Genomic DNA, 22,732 nt, shown 5'->3' on the forward strand with positions numbered 1-22,732 from the left:
ATGATCTTAAACGGCCTCTCTGGAGGACGTAAAAAAATGGGGTGTATTTTGAATAAGCGAGGGTTATGTTAAACTTTATAATTTGGGTTTTATGATCGATCTAGTACAATCGAACAACCGAAGCACGAATACCAAGCCAGCCCGGAGCACTCACGTACTTGATCTTTTTGTGTATTGTGAAGAACGAGTCAAAATATGCAAAGAAGTAGCCGGCATAATTGCTTGTAGCGCTCACCGGATCTGGATAACATCGATAGTTTTGCTTTGAACGGTGCCTTACATTCTCTTGATGGTTACTAATTATAAAATTAATTTTCTTTGTTCTCGACTGGGTCAATAATCGTTGAACATTTAATTTGAAACCTTAGTTTGTTGTCAGCGCTGTATATCTACATCTGCATCTACATGTTCCAGCACTCGGCAAAGTCCCTTTTGACTTATGGCTGTTTCTGCTTAGCTGTAGGTGGCCTCGTACACCGCTCAAGCTTTTTTAGATACATCACTGCCAAGCTAGGCCACTTCTGGCGCGTGGATATTTTGCGAGTTGCTTGGTTTTTTTCTGATTCCACTACAAAAAAAGTTTTATTTTGCTTCAATTTTATTTTGTAATTTTATTTAAAAAAAGGATCATCTGTCCCTCAGGGTGTGTGCATGCTGCGAACAATGTAAACATCACAAAAAGGGGGCCAAATGTCCTTTATTTGATTGGGTAAACAAAAATTAATGATGAGTGACAAGCAATGACAAGCTATATTCTCAGGTTTTGCATCCTGTTGAAAACGATTTATTTCATTGAAAAACTCCGGTTCTGTCCATATTTGCTCTGTTCTAAACCAGTCAAACTGGGACACTTCAGTGTATTACCATCCCATATTGTGCACGTTCTCTTGACCAAATATGGTAAAATGGTATAATAGTGGAATAATAAAGTAAGGGTAAAGGTTATCGTTACTTTTAGGTTATGATAAATGCAGCTGTTTATCTTTACTTGAGGAGCAATGTTTAGGGGACACTTTGTGAAGTTAATTGTCTGTATTCCGAGGGTGAGGCTAAATTGCGTGGGTGGGTGGGTCGTGGGTCGTGGAAGTGGGTCGTGGGTGGTGGTTTGAAGATACATATAGATTACTTCATGGTTGGTGTGTGCGTACGATTTGTATTCACGAGTTGTGAAGGATCGCGTAAATGAACGAGTGAGCGAAACGAACAAGTGAGTTTAACGATCCTTTCACAACGAGTGAGTAATAAAAATTGTACAAACAAGCCAATCATGAAGTAATTTGTTTATTATATAAGTACAGAGATCATGAAGTTAACGAGGTAAGTGTTAATGGTGAGGCTATCAAACCACCGATCGTGAACAAAAGCCCTAAACAAATAGCAAAACATTTTTCAAATAAAAGAAATCTTTAGCCCTTCCTTACCTCGCTTGAGCGCTTTTAAAACTTTTTTAAGATCTTCTGAAGTATTTTTGTGGAGAAAACTAAGCAATAAAAGACCAAAAACTTTGAAAACCATACACCAGTCGGCCGCCATGTTTACAAATCTGTGCACAGGCCACCCGCTTCAAAGTTCAACATCATATTAGCCAATAAAAAGGCTGATACGACAATTTTCACTAGTGAAAATAACAATATAGCCAATCAGAGCGTCGATACATCGTTTTTCACTAGTGACAAAAATCGTATGACCAATCAGCTGGCTTCTCTAGCGCAAAGAGACTAGTTTTATCTCGATCCTTTTTGGAGTGTAAATCTCGGTATGTATCTCAGTGCTCGGTCCAAATTTGTGTTAGGTCTTAGGTCTTGTCTGTTTTGAGAATTGCCAGTTGTTGATGAAAAAAAGTGTTAGGATTAGGTTAGGGTTAGGGATCCACGACCCACAACCCATGACCCATGACCCACGACCCACCCACCCACCCACGCCGATTAGACACTCTCGTATTCCGAGACACTAATGATGTTGAAGTTGGGAAGAAGAGCAAGTGGATGCTTTGTGATGCTTATTGAAATCAGCATGAATCTAATTAGGGTCAATTCTGGACATATCTGAAGCATACTACATCACTTCTGTAATTAAAGATAAAGAAAAACAAGACTGTAAGAAAACCCATTACACGTTGAAAAAGACATCAGCTAGGGCTGTTAGGCATATCAATGGTAAACCCTGGGAGTCAATGCAATGGGTTAAGACCTTAAATTGGTATTCTTTTAAAAGATCTTTACTACCATGAGCTTTCAAAAAATGTTGACCAATTGCCAAATTTTTGTGTTAAGCAATGCATTGGTAAAGGTGTCGGGCTGTATACCCAACATAATATGCATCGCACAGATCTAGATCGCATTTAATAGAATAAACAGTGCACATTACTGATTCACAACTGATGGCTTGATTTCTTTGGGTTTAAGATCTTGCCCCAATTTGTTTCTCACAAAAACCGGTTGTACTGTAACACCAATCTTATGACTAAGATCGCGTAATTGTTTCTGGACTGCATTGGCAGCCCCTTACATCTTTGAATGGAAGAGTAATTCTCATATTGCTTCTGAAAACAGAGCATTAAGTAACACCAGTGTTAGTGGCACAGTGATTGGTTCACTCAATTTGGTTATCAGCTCATATATCATATGACCTAATATCATGGAAACTCTGTCAAGTGTTGCCAAGTTGGAAACTGATTGGCTTTAATTTCCAAGTGTCCAAGCGTCCAGAATTTAATGAAAATTTAATATATACACTAATAATTGTATTATTACATTCACACTTGTTGGATACTAGACTGGTGGTAGCCAAAAAGGCCTCATTGGCTATTTACCATCTCATAACCAATGCACGCTCATGGCATTATAATAATAATAATTGTTAATTACAGTAAAACTATAATTGTATTTCCTGAGGGGCTGTGGCCGAGTGATTTGGTGCCTACCTTGAGATCCGGAGACCTTGAGTTCAAGATCCAATTTGACCCCTTTACACTGAAATTGTTTCTGGTTCTCCCTGGTTCAACATATCATCCAGCTGTGTGTCTTAGCACTGGTTTTTTCCTTGTTAAGTAGCATTTTTAGAAGGCTTGTCTTTTCTGTTGTATCATTAATATGTTTTTTTACTCACCCCTATGGTGAGGGGTTAATTATCATTAATTATTGTTGAACTGTTGTTAGGGTTGCTCAAGGACTGTTTCAAGCACTCCTTTATTCTGGCTATGTGTGTGCATGCAAATCTAGGGTTTGAGCTAAGATAAAATTTTTACATTTAGTTTGTTGTTTTGTTATTGTTATGTCGTTACATATATATATATGGTCACTCCTTTCTTAAAATCACATTTTCTCTACATGTTCAAACAAAATAAGCCATTTTCATGGAAAAAAGCTTTCTCTGGTTAAACATTTTATATACCGTATTTACCCATGTATAAGTCGACCTTTTATATATGGCCTCAAAAGAAGCTCCAAAAATCGCCCTCGACTTATACACGGGTCAAAGATTTTGAGCCAAGTTCCAGCTAAGTAATTTATTTAAAATTAACATAATAATGTTGTCTTGGGCATAACGAACGCAGTGGACAAAAGCTGACGCAAAAGACTTCAAAATGAACGACAAAAGACTTCAAAACGAATGCAAGCAATTCCAGTTGAAATGAAAAAGGATTTGTCCAACTTTAAAGGTTGAAGATACTCACAAGCACAAATATGAAATAGACACTGGAAATTTTCGTTTTCCAAAGGCGGAAAGCTCTAAAAGGCATTTCTGTTTCTTCGAATAAAACACGATCGTTCAACGGCTTAGTAACCTGACGCAATACCTCGTGTTTGCGTGCAAACATCGTCACTGGTGTTGTGTGAAAATGCTGGTTGGTAATGAATGTTTTTTATTCTTTATACAAACCTGGCAGATTTAAATGTTAACCCTAACCCTAACCCTAACCCAGACTAAAGCCTGTAAAAACTAAGATCGAAATGCGCGAGATGGAAATAATAATATATACAAAATGGAAGTGTGAAAAAAATTGTAAAAGCAATATAAGGGAAAAATGTGCTAATCTAAAAGAATAGCGTATTGTTTTGGCAAAGGCTTGGAGTTATTGTCGGCTTCATTAGTATTAGCGGTGTGCCAAGATTCCAAAGTTTTTCGGATGCGAAAGCTTCCCTTGTCAATTACTCTTGCTGGCATTGTTGAAATCAATAGTCAAAGAGTGATTGTTACGCCAAGCGTGAGCTGCAATATTAGAGCCTGTTTTACATAGTTTTACATTACGAATGTGTTTTTTTTTTCCTCGTTGAAAAACACCTTCCAGTCTCATTAATGTAGCTCCAGGAACAATCGGCGCGAGGGATTACATCTTTAGTTAGTTTTTAACGGCTTTAGTCTGGAAGCCGAAAGCTTACATTTTTATAATAAAATTTTTAACCAGAGAACACTTTTTTACATGAATAAAGTCTCCAAAACCTGGTTACTCTACTTCTATTTTTAAAATAAGCCATGTTCGTTTTTTTTAATGGTTCATGGGTAGTTTATTAATCAAACAATCTTGAAAACTCTTGATCACAAAATTCTCTTTTTTTTTCATTCTGTTGTGTTTCTAGGCTTTGCAAAAACTCAATGCCTATTTTCTTCCAAAGAAAGAGTTTTCGACTGATGATTCAACAGGTGAAAATGGAAACAGGTATCAATTTGATTGATTGGAACTTGCATTCAAGAAGGTTTTTATCAGGCTTAGAAGGGCTTGACCATAACTCATGTTCTTAAACTGATTATAGAAATGATTTTCATTGCTGAGACATAATAATTATCGCTTTGCCTTTAGAGAACGTTCTTCAGGATTTTGCTCTTGAAATTTTTAGCTCAGCCAAACCATTCCATTGACCAGATATTGAGCTTGTGACAGGCATTGGTCTGCTGATGGGCTTCTTTTTAAATGACTTGACAAACTGCAAGATGCTTTGCAAATTGTTTCAAGACTCAGGAATGTAACATGATTAATATATCCTTTAGTGGATGGAGCCAACCCACTCACAGGCTTAGCTGTAGAGGGAGTTGTTTGAGATTTTTATGTTATTAAGGATGGTGCCTACTATTGTTATTTCGCATTGGTTCTGCGCATCTCGAGATACTCGGATTTCCTATTGTTAGTGCTTAATACTGGGATATTTTTCCGTGGTTCAGAACTATGCGGAGAAAGCAGAACTTAGCAAGTGATCTCAGTATCCAAAAAGGAAATTGGGGGTAACCTTGCATTTTTCAGAGATAATTGAGCTTCAATTTTTTGCTTTGTATTTTAAAACTTTTTGCAAATATTGTTGATTAATTATCTTCGAAAAATGCATGGTTACCGCCAATTTTCTTTTCAGATTTCAATAACACTTGTTAAGATCTGCTTTTCCCGCATATTCAGTAAACCGCGCAAAAATACCTTTGAATTAGTAGGCATTGTCCTTAAATTGCACAGAAGAACCATACTTACAGAGCACCCAATGGTAAACTCTTTTTTTTTTTTTTTTTGGTAAAAAAATAAATTTCAAAGCCATAGCTAAGCATGTATTTTGACTTTGGGTTTTTCTATTGTTACAGTAGCAATTCAATATTGTAAATTCTTCAAACCATAGTAGCATCATTTGAACTTTGTCTGGTTTTAGTCTTATTGCTTTAAATACACATAGCTATGTTGTCCCTGTAACCATAAGTTGGAAAATTGGACTGTAGAGAATAATCTTTCATGCTTTATTCTTATTCATTTACATTCTTAAGTATTCGAAACTGTTGTCTGAGTACTTTTCTTGTGTCAGACTCATTTGCTCAGGCCCTCTTTGATGAAATGTTTGCCTGTAAAGCTAATTTGGCAATTATTTTGTTCTCTGTAGAACCCCTCAGGATGTGTGGAAATCTGTACTTGAAGAAGCAGAGAAGAAGGCCAAAAAACACTTGGCCATATCAGAAGAACTTCAAGGGCAAATGGCAGAGAGTATGAAAACACTAAAGTTAAACAAAACACAAGCTTTCAAGAAGGTGGCGTAAATTGTGTATACCTAGTAATGATTCAAACAAATAATGGGTAAGCATCAAGTGTGCAGTGGTTTCAATAAGGAGTTTAAGAAACCACAACGACTAATTTAATTATAAGTTTGAGCTATCATGATTCTATCTTGTTTATGTTGCACAATTGGGCGAAGTATCCTATGTCAGGTTCTGGATTGTTAAAGTGAAAAAAGAAAGAATTACCGTTGTTTGTCCATGTTGTCGTCAAAACCTTAAATTTTGTCATTTCAAGTTGTAGTTTTTCACAAGTATGGGAGAGAAATGTACAAAACTGTGTTCTGCACATGCAGCATGTTCATTTTTTCCTCTTTTAACCAATAACATTTCTTCTTTATGGCGTTGCCATTGCCGTAGTTGTTGTCATTTCTTAAACCCCCTAATAAGCACTGACAGGTGGCAAAAAGAGTCAGCTACTTCACTGAGAGAAGTTGGCTGCCTTTTTCCCCTAAATTGAAGTAATTAGAGACAAAGTCGTTCAAGCATAATATTTAAATTCATTTTGACCATGACAATAGGAGGTTATTGTACTCCAACAAGCCTCGAACTTCACATTTTATTGAAAGTGTTGAACATAGTTAAAATTTTTCAGACTAGTTTGTTTTTACTGTCCTTTGTGTTAAAGACATTATCATGATCTGAAACAAAGGAAAGTAAAAAACAAACTACATGTAGTCTCAAAAATTTATAACTACAACATATGCACTTCTCATTACACTCTAATCAGTGAAGTCTGCTCAAATATAAGTGCTACACGGCCAACGTTTGCAAAAAACGTAATCCTTTCTTGTACATGTAGTTGTACATGTTCATTGCCGTGACATTTACATCTTCAGTTCTCAGGGCCTGCTCCTGTCTGACCTTGTAGCTCAGTCGGTAGAGCAGCGGTGATCTAACCCGTGGTCGTGGGTTCAATTCCCACCCTGGTCAGGGTTTTTCTGTGTCCTTGTGTCGACACATTTCCATCAGTAGGGCTAACGCTCACATGGTTCAAATGGGGTTGAAAACTAGCACTTCACATTACACTCTAATCAGTTAAGTCATATGCATTATTAGTCTAAGACAGATGTGAAGTTTCCTATTTTGGTGCTTTCCAATAACATATTTCAGTAGATGTTTGATGGCAATTCATGTAGTGAAGAGATGCAAGCAAAGTAATGTTACCAAGAAAAGGGCTACTAGTGGATGAAAACACAGAGAAAAACAGAAAGATTAACTCCCTTCTCATTTGTGTGTGATGGGACTTGCAACAGGTCGTTTCATAAGGAGAAGCTGGGCTTTTTTTGCAGGGTGTTGACAAAATACTTCAAAAAGGCATTAATAATTCAGGAGCAAAACAGGCTATCAGGTCATTAATAAAACGTCTTGTCCATGAGCTTTATAACTGATAAAACAATCCTTATTTGAAGTCTTTATATTGAAGCATACAAATAAGGCATAGTAAATGTATTTATCTTTTTATCAAGTTTAAAAACATTCAGCTACGCCTTGTGGTTTCAAACTCGCTAAAACACCAAGCTACTCCTTTTTTAAACATTACTTGTAACCATATGTACGTGTACCCCAAGCTCACGGAGTATCGTTGTTGCATTACATAAATTTTATGAGGGTTTGTATCGCGAATTTAGCAATCGTTATTTTAGTATTTCTGGCCGTTTCAGCGCGATTCTAGGGAGTTAGTTGTTTAGTTCTACCGTTTCTCTCTCATAATTACCCGGTATATATAATTCCCCATGGTTGGCTACTTGCTGGCGGCAGTCTCGCATATCCATTGAAGCAAATCAACCATAAATTCACTCCGAACGCTCAGGTCGCCTCCTCTAACTACATGTAATTCCTTTCTCTATCCGACAAAAACAGCAGCGGTGCGGGAATTTCAGCTCGCTAATCTAACGGCTCCCTTCCATCAAAGACTGTCGGCGATGCTTGGCCATTAAGTTCCGTGCACAGCCATCAGAAAACACCTTACCTACTGGGCCCAAGGTTCAAATTTGTTACACACTGGGTGGGCAACGATGTCAGTGACAGGTACACTGTAAAACAAACTGAATGTTTGTTTTATTTGGGAAACATCTTCATAATGCGTCAGCATTTCCCTGAGCTTTGTCTGTATCTGTGTGACAGCTCAGTGCTTTCCTGAGAAGGGCCTCACGTTGTACCTGTCACTGAGACTAAAGCCTTGTCGCCCACCCTGTGTGTAACAAATTTGAACCTTGGGCCCGGTCGGTAAGGTGTTTTTCAACGGTTTTGTGTATGGAACTTCCGAACCAAGCATGTTGCTGAGGGCAAAATCAGCCCACTTCGGCAAGTTTCATTTCCTTTCCATGAAAGTTTGTCTGATATAAAGATTGAATATGTAGCAGCACTATCATCCTTGGTCTCAGTGGAATTTCGGGTCGATTTGAGCTGTTTGGAAAGAATTTACAGCAGCTTGTATTTCCGACTGCTTTATTGGAGTTTCCAACCTTGAAAATAAATAAGGAGAGAGAAAACAGCAAACACTGATAAGGTATCAAGAAGACAAAGTACATGTAAGGCATCTTTGTTCGATTCATTTTCTTTATTTCGACTCCTAGACACGTTTGCAAATTCCCATACAAACGCTTATTATTTTAATTGATTGTGATGCTCAAATTACATTGTTAGCTTGGGGTACCTGTGATGTAACCATTTTGAGATAGCTCCTTTAAATTAAGAAAAAAACAACTCCATCAGTGCCTTTTTATTTTATAAAATGTGCCACTCGCTCTTACTTGAGTGCTCATGCAACGGGTCTGAGGCAAGACTGTAAAATTTAATTGAATCAACTTGAAAGATGCAGAGTGGTAAATCCAGGTGTAACAGTCTCAAGATCATGCCATGTATGTGATTTTCCTATTTTATCACTGGTTTGATAAGGGGTATTGTCTCTTTAACAGTGTGAAGAGCTTACAAAGAAAATCCACGAAGAGGTTTTTGAAACAGTCCGTGAGTTATCAAAGGTAAGATTTATCAGCATAATTTCTAGGTTAAGCTGGGCATTTCAGATTTATCGTGATGGTGAGGTGGAAGTTACGTGCAGAAAAGATAACATACAGTGTAGCTTGAAGACTTACCGGTAGTGTTTCAGAAAGGAAGGGGGTCTCGGGTCAAAAACCCTACAAGGTCAGTTACACAAATTAACAGAAAATTTATGATGGTTTGGTGGGAGTTGTGGAAGTTTGACCTGCTGAAATTCCTTGTTGACACCCTGCCTTACAAAGTTATCTAGAACCCTGCTACCTACCAGATCAGCCTGGGGCCAATCTCGTACCCAGAGTCCTCAGGCTTCTTGGTCAGCGGGTGAGCGCCCGGAGAGACTCTGGGATAATTGACTTGAACTATATTTTTGATTGGCCGCGTTGCATAACAATGGCAGTCCGACAGGAAGCCCCAGAATTTGGAGGGAGATTCAAAATCTAAAACTAGTTTCAGTGCTGTTTGATTTTTTCTACCTCAGAAATATATAGATCACATAAATAATAAAACGACGAGGTTTGAGTTACATGTATGTCTTACACCACACGGGAATTTTTCCACGCTGCTAAAAAGTGATTACTGTTGCTGCTGCAAAAGTACTGTGGGAAAACATCACATCAGTCTCTTTGAGGAGAAATCCGTGGAGTAAGGTCTTGTCGAAGCCATTCAGAATTACGGAAATATCAAATTGTAGTAGAAGAGGACATTTGTGTCGTTGCCACAAAAAATTTGTCGATCGTGTTGCTTGCACGATGGCATTCTGAACGATGGAATGTACACTGAAACACTAAAAATTAATACACTTACCGAAAGCGTCAGAGATTTCATCTTCATTTGCTCTTACAGAAAGCCAATGAACATTTCTCCAGTTTCTTTGTGTGTAATGCTAAAATTCTTGTTTCTCGAACACTTTCAACCCGCCTTTTCTACTGTTTACGGTTTTCTCTTTTCTGTTTCTGTTGAAACTCAAGCATACTTAATAAGACCGGAACCCACGTTTTCTGGGAAAATGGAGTCGATTATCCCAGAGTCTCTCTGGGCGCTCATCCGCTGACCAAGAAGCCAGAGTAACCCCCCCCCCCCCCCAAAAAAAAAAAAAAATGCAGAGCACATCCGAGATCTAGCCCAAACTTGGCCCACTTACGACAACAAAGTTCAGGAAGTGGTCCCTGCCCACATTGGTGAGAGGCAAGTTCTATTACCATCTGAAATTCCTACATTGTACTCTTCTACAACAGTGGGAATTCCTAAGTATTGGCCCCACCCAACAGCGTTCTGTTACAATGTAACTGTAGTAGTGAACACGTGGGAAGTGGTTTTTCTTCTGATAGGAGTATTTGCGCATACATTTATTAATGGTATTAAGGCAAAACTCCTTCTTTGCAGGCAAAGAAAGGTTATGAGGACTTGGAAAAATTGGCCCAGGCTGCACGTGAACAAGCAGCAGATGCAGAAGACAAGTATGTAATAGAAATATGGATATCTTTTATTCCTCCATCATGAATCTCTGTTAACTTCCTTAAATACTGTCTCAAACTTGTTGATTATTATGCTATCATCAGTAAAAGAAGAAAAAGCATCACTGTATGAATGGAAACCTTTGCTTAAGACGTAGCAAATGTTTTTATATTGGTACCTGTATGTTCACTATTGTTATGAATTTTACACAAGGGTGTATTTAGAAAGCTATGGAACAGCATCTGTTTGGATTCTCTACATGAAATTGTAGGGAGCGGAGAAGTTTAGGGACTGGAAACTCATACTAGAGTTCAACCTGAATTTGCTCCCGTGGATCCTCTTAAACAGGGATAGCGCTTGAATTTGTCATTGTGGGTCCTGGGACCCACATGTCTTCCCAAATTGGGGTCCCTGGCACTTTTGGTGGGTTCAAATATTTTCAGCACCCTCCTAAAGAAAAAGTTTACACAAAAGACTGGTGGCAAATAAAATATTTTGACCTCAATATTAACTTGTCTTGATTATTGTTGCTTTTGTCTCACAACTCTAACTTAACACATCATATAGCTACAGTTCTTGGTATGGGCAATCAAAGATGGGCAAAGCAGTGTCATTTTTAAGGCTGACATTCGTGCAATGAAGCTGCCCTTTAAAGATTTATTTGTTCGTTGGAAATTTTTGCATCCAGTAGTGAAAGCATTTTTCTTTAAAATGTTTCATTTGCTTTTGTCTGGTGACACATGCCCCAGTTCAATGCAGTGAGAAATCAATATGGCAGACAGGCATGCTGAAAGTGGTTTCCAATGTCCTTCTCTGCTAAATCCAATTTGGTGATTCTTCTGACCATATTGCCGTGCAGTTTTGCTTTGTTTGTCAAAGGGGTTTAGTTCTTTTACCAAGTGTCCCGTGTCCCGGGATGCATTAAGATATTGAAAATGCATCTTACGGATACTTTTTGTGTAAAAATGAATGGTTTCTGACTGTGTTAACATGACTGCTGATTAAGAGCTGTGCAGTTATAAATGTAGCTGACCGCTTTCCTTATAAAATGTCAACATGTTACATGTACCTTTCAAAAACTTATGGGATGAATACTGTAGTTGGGAACAAACACTTTGGCCAACATTTAATGTGAAATATAATAGTTTTATGCTCTGTTTAGTGACTTCAACCCTTTGACGTCCAAACCGGCCTAAACCGGCCAGACTGAGTATTTTACTCTGTCTAACGCCAGGCGATTTTACTCGTTAATGGGGAGTTACACTTGGTCTAAATTCAAAAGATAATTGCAGTTTACTGTCAGATTGTCATGTATTAACCTTCAATTATATTGGTTCTTGAGAGACAAATCCATTGGCCAGGAATAGTACAGTAGTCTCAGAGCGCCTGATTAGTGTCCCAAAGTAATTAAGTGTTTTTTTTTCCAGTTTAATTAATGACCTACATATGTAGCTTCCATTATTCTCATGTTGCTTACAAGTTTATCATCAGAACTGGGAATAAATATTGAAAGGTCATATTGTAAATTTGACCTCTTTCAGCAGCAATCATTAAGAAAAAAATTAGGTCAATTATCATCATCAGGACCTTCAAAAGAATCTTGTTTACCCATTGACTCCTCAAATGCCCTAGGATGCCCCCCCTCCCCCCCTCCCATTGGTGAATAAGCTGAAAGGTTTCTTTGAGCCAGTTAGATCAGCTGGCTGCTGCCATGTTAGCAACATCACACACACATGACGGAATAATGAAGGGGGGAGGTTTTGTTTCCATCTGCATTTTTTTGCTTTTTCTACTTTCCCTTCGTTGTTTATATCACGATGGAGAATATCTAAAGCCGCTCATAACAGTTCAGTGCTTCTACAGGTCGGGGGAGTTATTTTGAGTTTGGCTTTCGGAGCAATTCGGAGATAAAAAGTCGGTTTTACGTTGATCTACATTGCCAACTCCACAGAATTGCTGTTGATTACCAATAATTTGTCTTGCTGGTGTTGGAATGACACCATCTCATCATAGCAATGATTGTTTGGTGTATATGCGGGCTAATTATCCTATATTCTTCAGGCCAGGCGGGCGTTTTATAATTTACTTTATTGATGAGAATAGCACTGACCATAAAAGGTCAACAACTCCTTGCTAAGAAAGAGGAGTTGTTGTTTCCAAATTATGAGGACAAGTCAAAGCTAGCCAATGACATTGGTGGTTTTTTCATGTGAAAGATATATAGAATTCGTTCTGATATTGATGCCGTGGACATCAATCTATGTGTGTGCAATGCGCTACCTCCTGATCAAAAAGTAGATGCTGCGCATGCTTTTCATTCCTTTCAACCTCTCTTGGTAAACGACATCTCTGTGCTCATCCATAAGTCTGCTAAGAAGTCCAGCCGTTGGACCCGATGCCTACTTCTGTGGTTGTTGGCTGCCTTGACGTGCTGTTGCCAGTTATTTCATAAATTGTAAATCTTTCGCTATCATGTGGCCATTTCTCTGAGGAATGGAAAGAAGCTCTGGTTTCTCTGATCCTTAAGAAACCTGGCTTAGACCTGACGCACTTGAATGACCTCCGCCCTGTCAGTAACTTGCACTTTACATCAAAACTGACAGAACGTGCTTTTTTCAACCAAATTCACAGTCACATGAGTGGATTCGCTCTTTATCCAACCGTACAATCCGCTTACCGAAAGGGTCACAACACAGAAACAGCGCAACTGAAGGTACAGAATGACATTCTCATGAATATGAATTGCAAGCATGTAACCCTTCTAGTCCTTCTAGATTTGAGTGCAGTGTTTGACACTGTTGACCACAACATCCTGCCTCCTTATCTTCAGTCAAGTATCGGCGTCAATGGCACTGCCTGAATTGGTTTACGTCTTTTCTTAACAACAGGTTGCAATGAGTCTTGCTAAATGGCTGTACATCTGACAGTTTTAGGCTTCCTTATGGTGTCTCGCAAGGATCGTGTTTGGACCCACTGTTGTTTACAATTTACTCCAGAAAACTCTTTGAAGTCATCAATTACCATCTACCACACGCTTATGCTGATGATACTCAGCTTTACCTGTCGTTTAGTCCTGAATAAGCTCAAACTTAATGATGACAAAACTGAGTTCATGTTGATTGGTACAAAATAGCAACTTTCCAAAGTAGAATAATATTGATAGCCATACCGTAGGAAGCATTGACGTTGCTCCTGTCACAGTGGCAAGAAATTTACGGACATGGTTTGATTCTAACCTGAATCTCCAGGAACAGATCCATTAAACTTGCAAATCTGTGTTTTTCCATTAAATTTTGTACAATATTCGACGTATCTGAAAGTATCTGTCTAATGTTCCTCGCTACAGTCACATAAGATCAGTACTATGTTTGTTGCATTGGCTTCCTGTCAAATTTCGCATTGATTTTACTGGTTACTTGATTGATCTGATTGCTAACAAAGAACAGCCGCGCTATAATCTCCCTTCAGCTAGAGGTCTTATCTTTAAGTATCCCAGGCTATGACTGAAAAAGACTTAAGCGGATCATGCTTTTTCATCTGCTGCCCCTAATTTATGGAACAATCTGCCCCTTCACATCCGTCTTGAGGACAATATTATTTTGAACATTTTAAATCTTTACTTAAAAACGCATCTTTTTAGACTAACTTTTGAAATGTAATGTTTTTTAACATATTACGTAATAAGTTTTTAGTGTTTCTATTTTTATTTAATTCTTAGCGTTGTTTACTTTTTAGTCTTAAAATTATTATGCTGATTTTAGCATTTATTTACTATTTACATTTAAAGCATCAGTTGTTACGTGCTTTTGATCATATTTGCGTGGAAAGGTGCATTATATATTTATTATTATTATTATTATTATTATTATTATTATTATTATTATTATCCCTGAGGAGTACTTTGCTTTTACAGTGTGGATTTCAGTGTCCTTGCTTGTAAATTTGTTGTTACATTGATCCACTGTAATTGGCTAGGCTGTAGTGGTCTCCCTGCCTAATAATCCTATGTTTACAAACATTGTATTCAAATTAGGCGAAGCTAAATAAAGAAATAAATAAATAATGCTATAGACCCATGTGAATTGGCATCCCTTATAATCTTTTAATTTTTATGATATCTGTAAGAAAGCTAACGTTCCTCTTTTTAACCCCTTTAGGCTAAAGAAGAAGAATGTCAAGTTTTTCCAATCAAAGACGTCACTTGAAAAAAATGCAATGAAGGTATGGCTATACTGCAATTCCTGGCTTTATAAACTTTTTAAAGAAGGAAAAAAATAAAGTGAAGTATTCAGCAATTTTTTTATGGAATCTTGATCCAAGAAATTGGTGAACATTCGAAATGCCAGCCGTTCCTTCTTCCTTTCCCTCTATTTTCTTTTTTGTCTGTGTCTTAAACGGAAAACGATTTTTGCATTTGTTTCTGTCTGCATTGTTGTTGAAAGTGGGCCTAATGCTTACATTCCTCTACCCTACAGAGCTCTGATAGACTTGAAATCTGTGAAAGACGGACAGCAACGGCTAGAAATGAATACTTTCTGTCTCTAGCTGCAGCTAATGCTCACATGACAAGATACTTCTGCAAAGAGTTGCAGGAAATCATGACGGTAAGTAAATATAATGACATTTAATGATGGGTATTTTTGTATGCATAACCACATTAACAAGTGGCATCGTTATATGCCACTCTTGCAAAAACAACCTTTCGGTGATGGTTCTCTGTTGATTGGCCAAATCCATTGGGTACTGTTTATGGTACTGGAGGCATTGGAAAAAAGTAATTGGGAGAATTTCTTCCAAGTTGTTGGAAGCATTTGGAAAAACAACACATCACAAAAAAATTGACAAAGGCTGTAAAGATATTCTTAACAATACGTTGACAAGCTGTTGGGAATGCTTGTTTTAGAAAAAATTATAACAACTAACCAGCCTTGTTTCGAGTTGACTTCCATCAAACAGTTTTGCATCAAAATGACCGTAGAGCATCATTATCTTTGCTTTGTGTTTGTTTGTTTGTTTGTTTGTTGGAAGAAGGTAGAGAAGTCGCTTTCTCTGCTAGAAATGAAACATTCTGAATTAAACACTCAATGAACTGGCAGTGCACTTCTACCAATCTGGTGTACATGTACAATGTATGTTATTACTTGTGGTGGATGTGGACAGAACCAGGAGTGGTGCGTCAAGACAGGAGAGATGCTCCGAACAAGGGCAACAGAAGTGTTTGCAATAACTATAGGGACAATCTTCTCCAGAGCAGCATAGGCAAGTTTACTCTTTGCCCAAGCCATGCTTGTACTCCTCCAAAAGCTGGCTGAACGAGTATCCCCAAGTCCCAGTGGAGCTTGCGAGCAGAACCTTCAACAGTGGACATGATCTGTTCCCTTTGTCAACTCAAGGAGAAGTTCAGTGAACGTCAGATGCCCCCAAACATCACCTTCATCAATCTCACAAGACATTGGTTGGACCTGGTCAGCAGGGACAGGCTTTTTAGTATCAGTCTGAAAATCTGATGCCCCCAAAGTCACAGAACTTGTACAGGTCATTCCATGGCGACATAAGGCAACAATCCAACACATGGGCAGTGGTGTGTCCCAAAGCCATATTTATACTGATGGAACCAGATTGTTATTTAGCTCCTATTAACTGAGCAGCAGGTCTGTATGGGAGAATCTTGACAGAGGTTGGGAGGACAGACAGAACCCAGTGAAATCTGTACACAAGACTGAGGTTGAGATTCTCCCTTACAGATTCACTAAGCTTGGTCAATAAGATGTTTATTATATGGCGAACAAGAACAATGCGTGTAATGTAACTGGTTTGTACGAACTGACAATTTGCTTTTGAACGGTAATAAGTGGCGATGAGCTGATCTTAATTCTGCCAAAGTTTCCTGGACCTCCTTTTTCTTCTCATCATGCTTTTTGGAAGAAAATACTCAATAGTTTTGCATTTTAGTTGGCAACTTTTTCACGGCAAAACATTACCGGTCTAGATGCCAGTCTAGATGGGAAAATCTAGACCGCAGTCAATATCGATTTTAGCCAATCAAATTCGTGAATTTGGTAGTTCCCAGTCCTTGTGAGACAAAACCACATAATAAAAACAAATAATACACAACAAAATTCACTCCGCTATGCTCCTTTAGTAACCCCATACTTTGTGTATGGTGCCCTGAAGTGTACTTTGCAAACACTACATGCAGGATATCCAAACCCTTCAACATTAAGAGTGGCATGCTTTAGTGGTTCAAATCTCTAGCAGATTGGCAGTGATCAATGGTAAACAGCCTTTGAAACATTTATCAGTGCATGAGAGAGGTTTGCTACTCACAAGTTCAATTGTAATACATTTAACAACATGCACTCCTTTGAGTCAAACCTCACTACTTGTATGGATTCCTTGGAAATAATGAACTAAGTATTGAATGTACAAATGTATGGTAATTCTAAGAGGCACAAGTACCCTCAGGACGGCTTTCACCATTCGCATCTCTACCATGAGCAAAAAAATTTTTACTTTCCTGTATTAATCCTGTATTAATATAATACACACCAACAGCTACATGACTTGTATACACGGTCTATTGTTAATGTGTATGACACACAATGTTCTGACATCCGGGATTAAAAAGCTCTATCCATGGGCATGCAATACTGATATTCCTCCTTGATAGTATCATAATTTATTTATGTTAATAATTTATTTCAATTTCATTACATCAAATTTACCACATTACAAAACTGTCAATAAAATTTACAATAACAATAAAATTGTAAATTTTATTGTAATGTGGCAAATGATGAAATATTTAAGAATTAAATGATTGAACTTATGGTTATATACACGACAAGGAAACCTAAAAGAAACCAGGAGGCTTATACAAGGTTAGCTTTCCTTTCAAAACAGAAAGAGTTGATGCAATACGAACAAAAAGTTGGACTTGATCAACTCGGATCGCTCACCTCAGATTGAGCGAAAAACAGTTTTGCGAGCCAAAACTATTTGACGTTTTGCCCTGATTTCACCAAGGTTGGCTTAAAGATTAGGGCTAGCTAAGTGTGATCTTTTGGGCCTTACACTTTTTACATACCTTGATTCAAGGTGAACAATCCCAGTTGATGTGGTCCGACTTTTGTACCTGCCTGATGTTTAGGTACTGGTGTGACACCAGAGTTGGATCGAAGAGGAAATAAAAGAAAGGAAAGGAAGAAGTCAATAGTTGTTGATTAAGAAATGTTTCAGTTTGCATTTAACGGACATTGGAGTTGGGGTATTTTAAATTTTGGAACTAAGGGTATTTAAAATTTTAGGGCCTGGAAAGGATATAGAATACTGCCTTATGATTGTCCTGCAGAAAGGCAGCTGAAAAAAAGGAAGCGTGCCTTGTGTTACAGTTTGTATAACTATGAATATTATTATTAATGGAGAAAAAAAGAGTCAAAATTTGAAGGTATGGAATTGCCTTGAAAGTCCCTTTATTATATGTTTTGCCCATTTGGACTTCTTTAGCAATACTGTACAAGATAATGAATACAGTGTACTTGGAATAAAAATATGTAAAACTAGTCTAGTAAATACACATGATAGATATTTACCATAAAACAAACCTAAAGGTAAAATACATGTTAAAAAGAGAAATATAAAGCGGTAATAGGCAGCTAAATGGGTGTTGATTGAGACGATAACTAAGCTGAAAAAACTAACATAGGTTGCACTTTTATTTTGTATATTTTTTGTTGATTGTAGGCTTCCTGGAAAGTAGCTTTTAGATAAAGTGTAGTGCCTTTAATGTAGAGACTTTGTACTGGCATAATGGGAGATGAGCTGTACAACCATTTGGAGGGGAAAATCTACTACCTGAGGAACAGAAGGGTTGCAGAAGAAAGTTCAGAGGCACAAAAGACCAGCTATTAATTGTAATTGATAAGATGGTTATTAGAAATTGTAAGAGAAGACAAACTGGGCTTGGGATGGCATGGGTTGACTACAAAAAGGCCTATGACATGATCCCACATTCATGGATCATCAAATGCTTGTAGATGTTTGGAGCAGCGACAAATATGATCATTTTATTGGAAAAAAGTATGGCCCAGTGGAGAACGGAGTTAATGGCAGGAGGACAGACCTTGGGTATTGTTAATATAAGAAGGGGAATTTTCCAGGTTGGATAGGTTAACCCCACTGTTATTTGTTGTGTCCCTTTATTCCTTTGTCCATGGTATTGAGGCAAGTGAAGATTGGATATGACCTGGCAAATAGGATTTAAAATATACATGGAAAGAATGAGAAGCAAGTAGACACCCTGGTAAATACTGTCCGTATCTTCAGTAAAGACATTGGAATGGAGTTTGGAATTAGCAAATGTGCTGTACTAATTGTGAAACAGAGAAAAGCGTGTGCATGTGAAGATATTGTTTTACCAGATGCCCAAGTCATCAGAGGGCTTGAAGAAGGTGATGGGTACAAATTTCTAGGAGTACTGGAGGCAGATAATGTGAAGCATAATGAAATTAAACAGTCAATATCGAAAATTTTGAGGAAGATCAGAAAGATTCTTAAATCAAAGTTGAATAGTGAAAATAATGTGAGTGCAATTAATTCAAAAGCAGTTTCATTGGCACGATATGGGGCAGGTATTATCAGATGGAGTAAAGATGATTAAAAGGGCATTGGACAGAAAAACAAAGAAGCTGTTAACTATTTATAGATCGCTTCATCCTCAAGCAGATGTAGACAAGCTGTTATGTCAAGAGATCACAGGAAGGCAGAGGCTTAATTAGTGTTGAAGATTGTGTGAACATTGAGGTTGGTAGTTTCTATCAGTATGTGGTCAACAGCCCTGAAAGGCTGCTTGTGGCAACAAAAAGTGAAAATGTCTTTGATGAAGGAGTGGAGAAGAAGAGTGTAAGTCAAAGAAGGTTAAGCAGTTATAGAGAAAAGACACTACATGGGCAGAATGTAAGGGGCACTGAAGAAGTTAGAGACCTGCGGACATGGGATTGGCTGAAAAGAGGTATTTTGAAGAAAGAGACTGAAAGCCTTTTAACTGCTGCACAAGATCAGACCCTTTGGACGAATTACATCAGAAACGTGATTGACAAGCAAGATGTTTCACCAATTTGTAACCAAAAACTTGATGATGTGAGTTACTAAGGTGCTTTCCTTTCCTTTTGTCAGAACTGGCCAGCCAGACTGCTCAGCGGTTTGCAAAGAAAATGCAACAATTTGAAGGAACACTTACATGATATCCCTAGTATTCTTTTGCAGGAGTATAATGTCCTCCTTGACTAGGAGGACATAGGTTTAGTAACTATATTATTAGTCAGGTAACCAATTATAGTAATTTTAATTAGCCAGCAATCTTGCTCTTAATAGACCCTGTCCTCGAGCTTAAAATGTTTGCTTTAAATTTGTTGAAAAAATCTGCTATTATGTTGTTACTAGTCCTTAGATGGAGACTTTTTTGATAAGATGAGAGGATACTTTACTACCCTTGGTCAGCTGGAAGTTGATGCATCCAGGAATGCCATGGCTGGATTTGAATCAGTTGTATCACAAGCTAACTCTGTAGGTGGATATTGATTCAGAATAAGCGTTGCATTGATGGGTTTCACAAGAAAATTTCAATATAGTTAATAAAAAAAATTGTCTTTCTAGTCTAAAGAAAGGAGTTACAAGTTTTGCGACTTTTTCCATCAACTTTAAGAATAAAAATCAGCAAAATTTATCATAGGCAATGGTGCATATCGCTATGGTGATGTCCGTGTAATGTCATTTTTAAGAAGACACAATTGTTCTCTGTTTACGGCAATCTGTGAATGGATAAAGTGGTCTATACAGTATGTAAAATTCATATTAAATCACCGTAAACCACATATTATTTTTTTTAGTTTTATTGCAACCACTATAATGTCATGGTGACGTCAGTTGTGAGAGATTAATGTTTAGTATTAGATGGTAATCAAAGTTAACTTAGGTTGTGTTCTATTGGGAGCAACCATTTTAGGTTTAATAGTTGGGTTTTTTGGTTTTCTACTGGGAAAAAACCATTTTCGGTTGGTTTGGTTGATCAACTTTTTCAACTGGCATTTATCAAGCTACAGTTGTAGGTTAAAACAGTTGAAAAGCATGGGTAGCAACCGCTGAGGTTTATGCTGGCTTTTCAAAGTTGGCCACAGGCTCCAGCCATGTTGTTTTCCCTCAACTTGTCAACATGAAGAAGTCTGGTAATGACTATTCCCAGGAGTTACTGCGTTTCAATGGAAATTGGTTGGAAAAGTGTTCTATTGGGAAACCTCAACCGCTTCAACCTGAACTAGTTGTGGTTGAAACAGTTGATCCCAATACAACACGACCTATGTGTAAGTTTGCCAGTAATTTTGCATAAATCTTATATTTTAATATTAAAGAATTCAGCTTTGTATAAAGACTTCTTGCCTACAGTACTTTAAAAATAAGTGTCGCTAATTCGGGGTTCGTTAAAGCTACTGCATTTTAAAGTTAAGTATAACCATATATTCTTGCCTACAGTACTTTTAAAATAAGTACATGTATTGCTAATTCTGGATTCATTAAAGCTACTGCGTTTTAAAGTTACTGTAAGTATAACCATATTGTGTGATAATTTAAGTTCATATTTTTTCAAAGTGGTTTATTTCATTTTTGTCTGATTTTCCATTTGTTTGCATTGCAGATATGCAGGGACATTTCTCTCCAGTTATTTCTCTCCAAGAACAAAGTGTTTTCAGAAGTTGTCCAGTATGACTTCGAGCCCTGTAGAAATGATAAAGTAACTAAATAATAATAATAATATTTTTAATTTTTCTTCCATGCCTTGCAAATTAAATTGGATGCCTTGAAGAGCAGTCTTTAACTTCTTTTGCTTACAAAAAGATGCTGCAGTAACTGAAGATTTATCTTCTTTTAGGTCAGGAAAGTAACAACAGAACACAGTGCAGGTCTCTCACTCAATAAAGAAGCAAGAAAACTAGCCATGAAACTTACCAAGGATCAAATGACAATAAAAACAAAATCCAAACAACTACAAAGTGTCAAAACTGTAAGTCCATACACCAGTAATGACAGTTATGCAACTTAAATCCTGGGATCAATCTTCTTTCTAATGAGTGGCCATGGTGTGATGTGGTCCTCTGTGTCTGTGACAATGAAAGACACCCGGCAGGGAGATGTCCTTTTACTTATTAAGTGTCAAAGTCCCACTTCTAAGTAGCTCCCAATATCGGATTTTTGTTTTCTCCAGCCCATATTATTTTTGGGATACATACCAGTGCCTGTCTTTCTCCCTTGGGGACAGCAAGAAAAGGTTGGTTGGTTGATAATGGTATACAATGTAGAATTTATATGAAATTCATAATCAAGTCTTGTCTTGGCTGGCACTTCACTATCTCTATCTGAGAAGACAAAGGTAAAGGTAGGGTAAAGGTACACCTTATTTAACGTCGGAAGTTCCTTTACTCTTTAGAGAGTACTCTCCCAGGAAGCCGACGGTGCGCTCATTTTACCCCCCTCTTTCCATCAGTGCTCCGTTTTAAGGGTATTTAAAGCTACATAGGCTACACTGAAAGGAAAGAAGTCGAAACAAGGATGTGAGATCCAGGGATCGAACTTGGGACCTCTTGCACCAAGGCCGCGCACTAACCAACTGTGCCACCCTTGCTCCAAAAAAGGAGTGTAATGCAATCCATGAAGTATTTTTTTCAGTTGTCAAGTCTCTGGCTATGATTTTGTGACAATTTTTAACTCATGTGAGTCAAAATGATGTTTCGTGATAAAAATAGGCTACGTTCTCTTTAAACGTTAAATTACTTTGGAGATATGAGACCGTGCAGTGGAATTTGACAAAAAGAGATTAAATACTTACTAATAGCTACTTATAAAAACCTTATCCTTTTCCATCTTACTACTTCCCTTTTTCTTCTATAATTTTCCAAGTATCCTTTTATTTTTCTTCCCTATTGTCTGACGTAGGTGGCCAGAGGTAAATGTTACTGATTGTTGCACCATCATTGTAACAATTATAGCTATGAGTGTTTGTTTTTTTTTTTCAGGGTGAAGAATCGCCATCTGCAGTCTCCACAGCTGGGGATGCTGGTAACCAGGAATCTGAACAGAATCCAGAAGCTCTGAAGAAAGCATCAGACTTGCTGAGGTTTGTTTTTCAGTACTGATACATAAAAGTTTTAATGTTAATGGTTCTAGAAAAGTCAGCATTTGCCTTCTTTCAGGGGTGTTT

At 37.7% G+C, this 22,732-nt stretch overlaps 1 protein-coding gene across 1 annotated transcript in view; it reads left to right on the forward strand.

The window, feature by feature from the left end:
• The window catches only part of LOC138015719 (F-BAR and double SH3 domains protein 2-like), a 42,050-nt gene that overhangs the window by 458 nt on the left and 18,860 nt on the right, over positions 1–22,732 (forward strand). The window contains exons 4-12 of the mRNA XM_068862835.1: positions 4,581–4,660; positions 5,856–6,000; positions 8,946–9,008; positions 10,411–10,484; positions 14,640–14,703; positions 14,958–15,086; positions 19,924–20,046; positions 21,173–21,268; positions 21,407–21,538. Of these exons, the coding sequence (XP_068718936.1) occupies positions 4,581–4,660; positions 5,856–6,000; positions 8,946–9,008; positions 10,411–10,484; positions 14,640–14,703; positions 14,958–15,086; positions 19,924–20,046; positions 21,173–21,268; positions 21,407–21,538 (906 nt within the window). The remainder of the gene's footprint in view (positions 1–4,580; positions 4,661–5,855; positions 6,001–8,945; positions 9,009–10,410; positions 10,485–14,639; positions 14,704–14,957; positions 15,087–19,923; positions 20,047–21,172; positions 21,269–21,406; positions 21,539–22,732) is intronic.

The sequence above is a fragment of the Montipora capricornis genome, chromosome 9 (genome assembly GCF_036669925.1).
Source record: "Montipora capricornis isolate CH-2021 chromosome 9, ASM3666992v2, whole genome shotgun sequence".
In the NCBI taxonomy this organism is placed as follows: Eukaryota; Metazoa; Cnidaria; class Anthozoa; order Scleractinia; family Acroporidae; genus Montipora; species Montipora capricornis.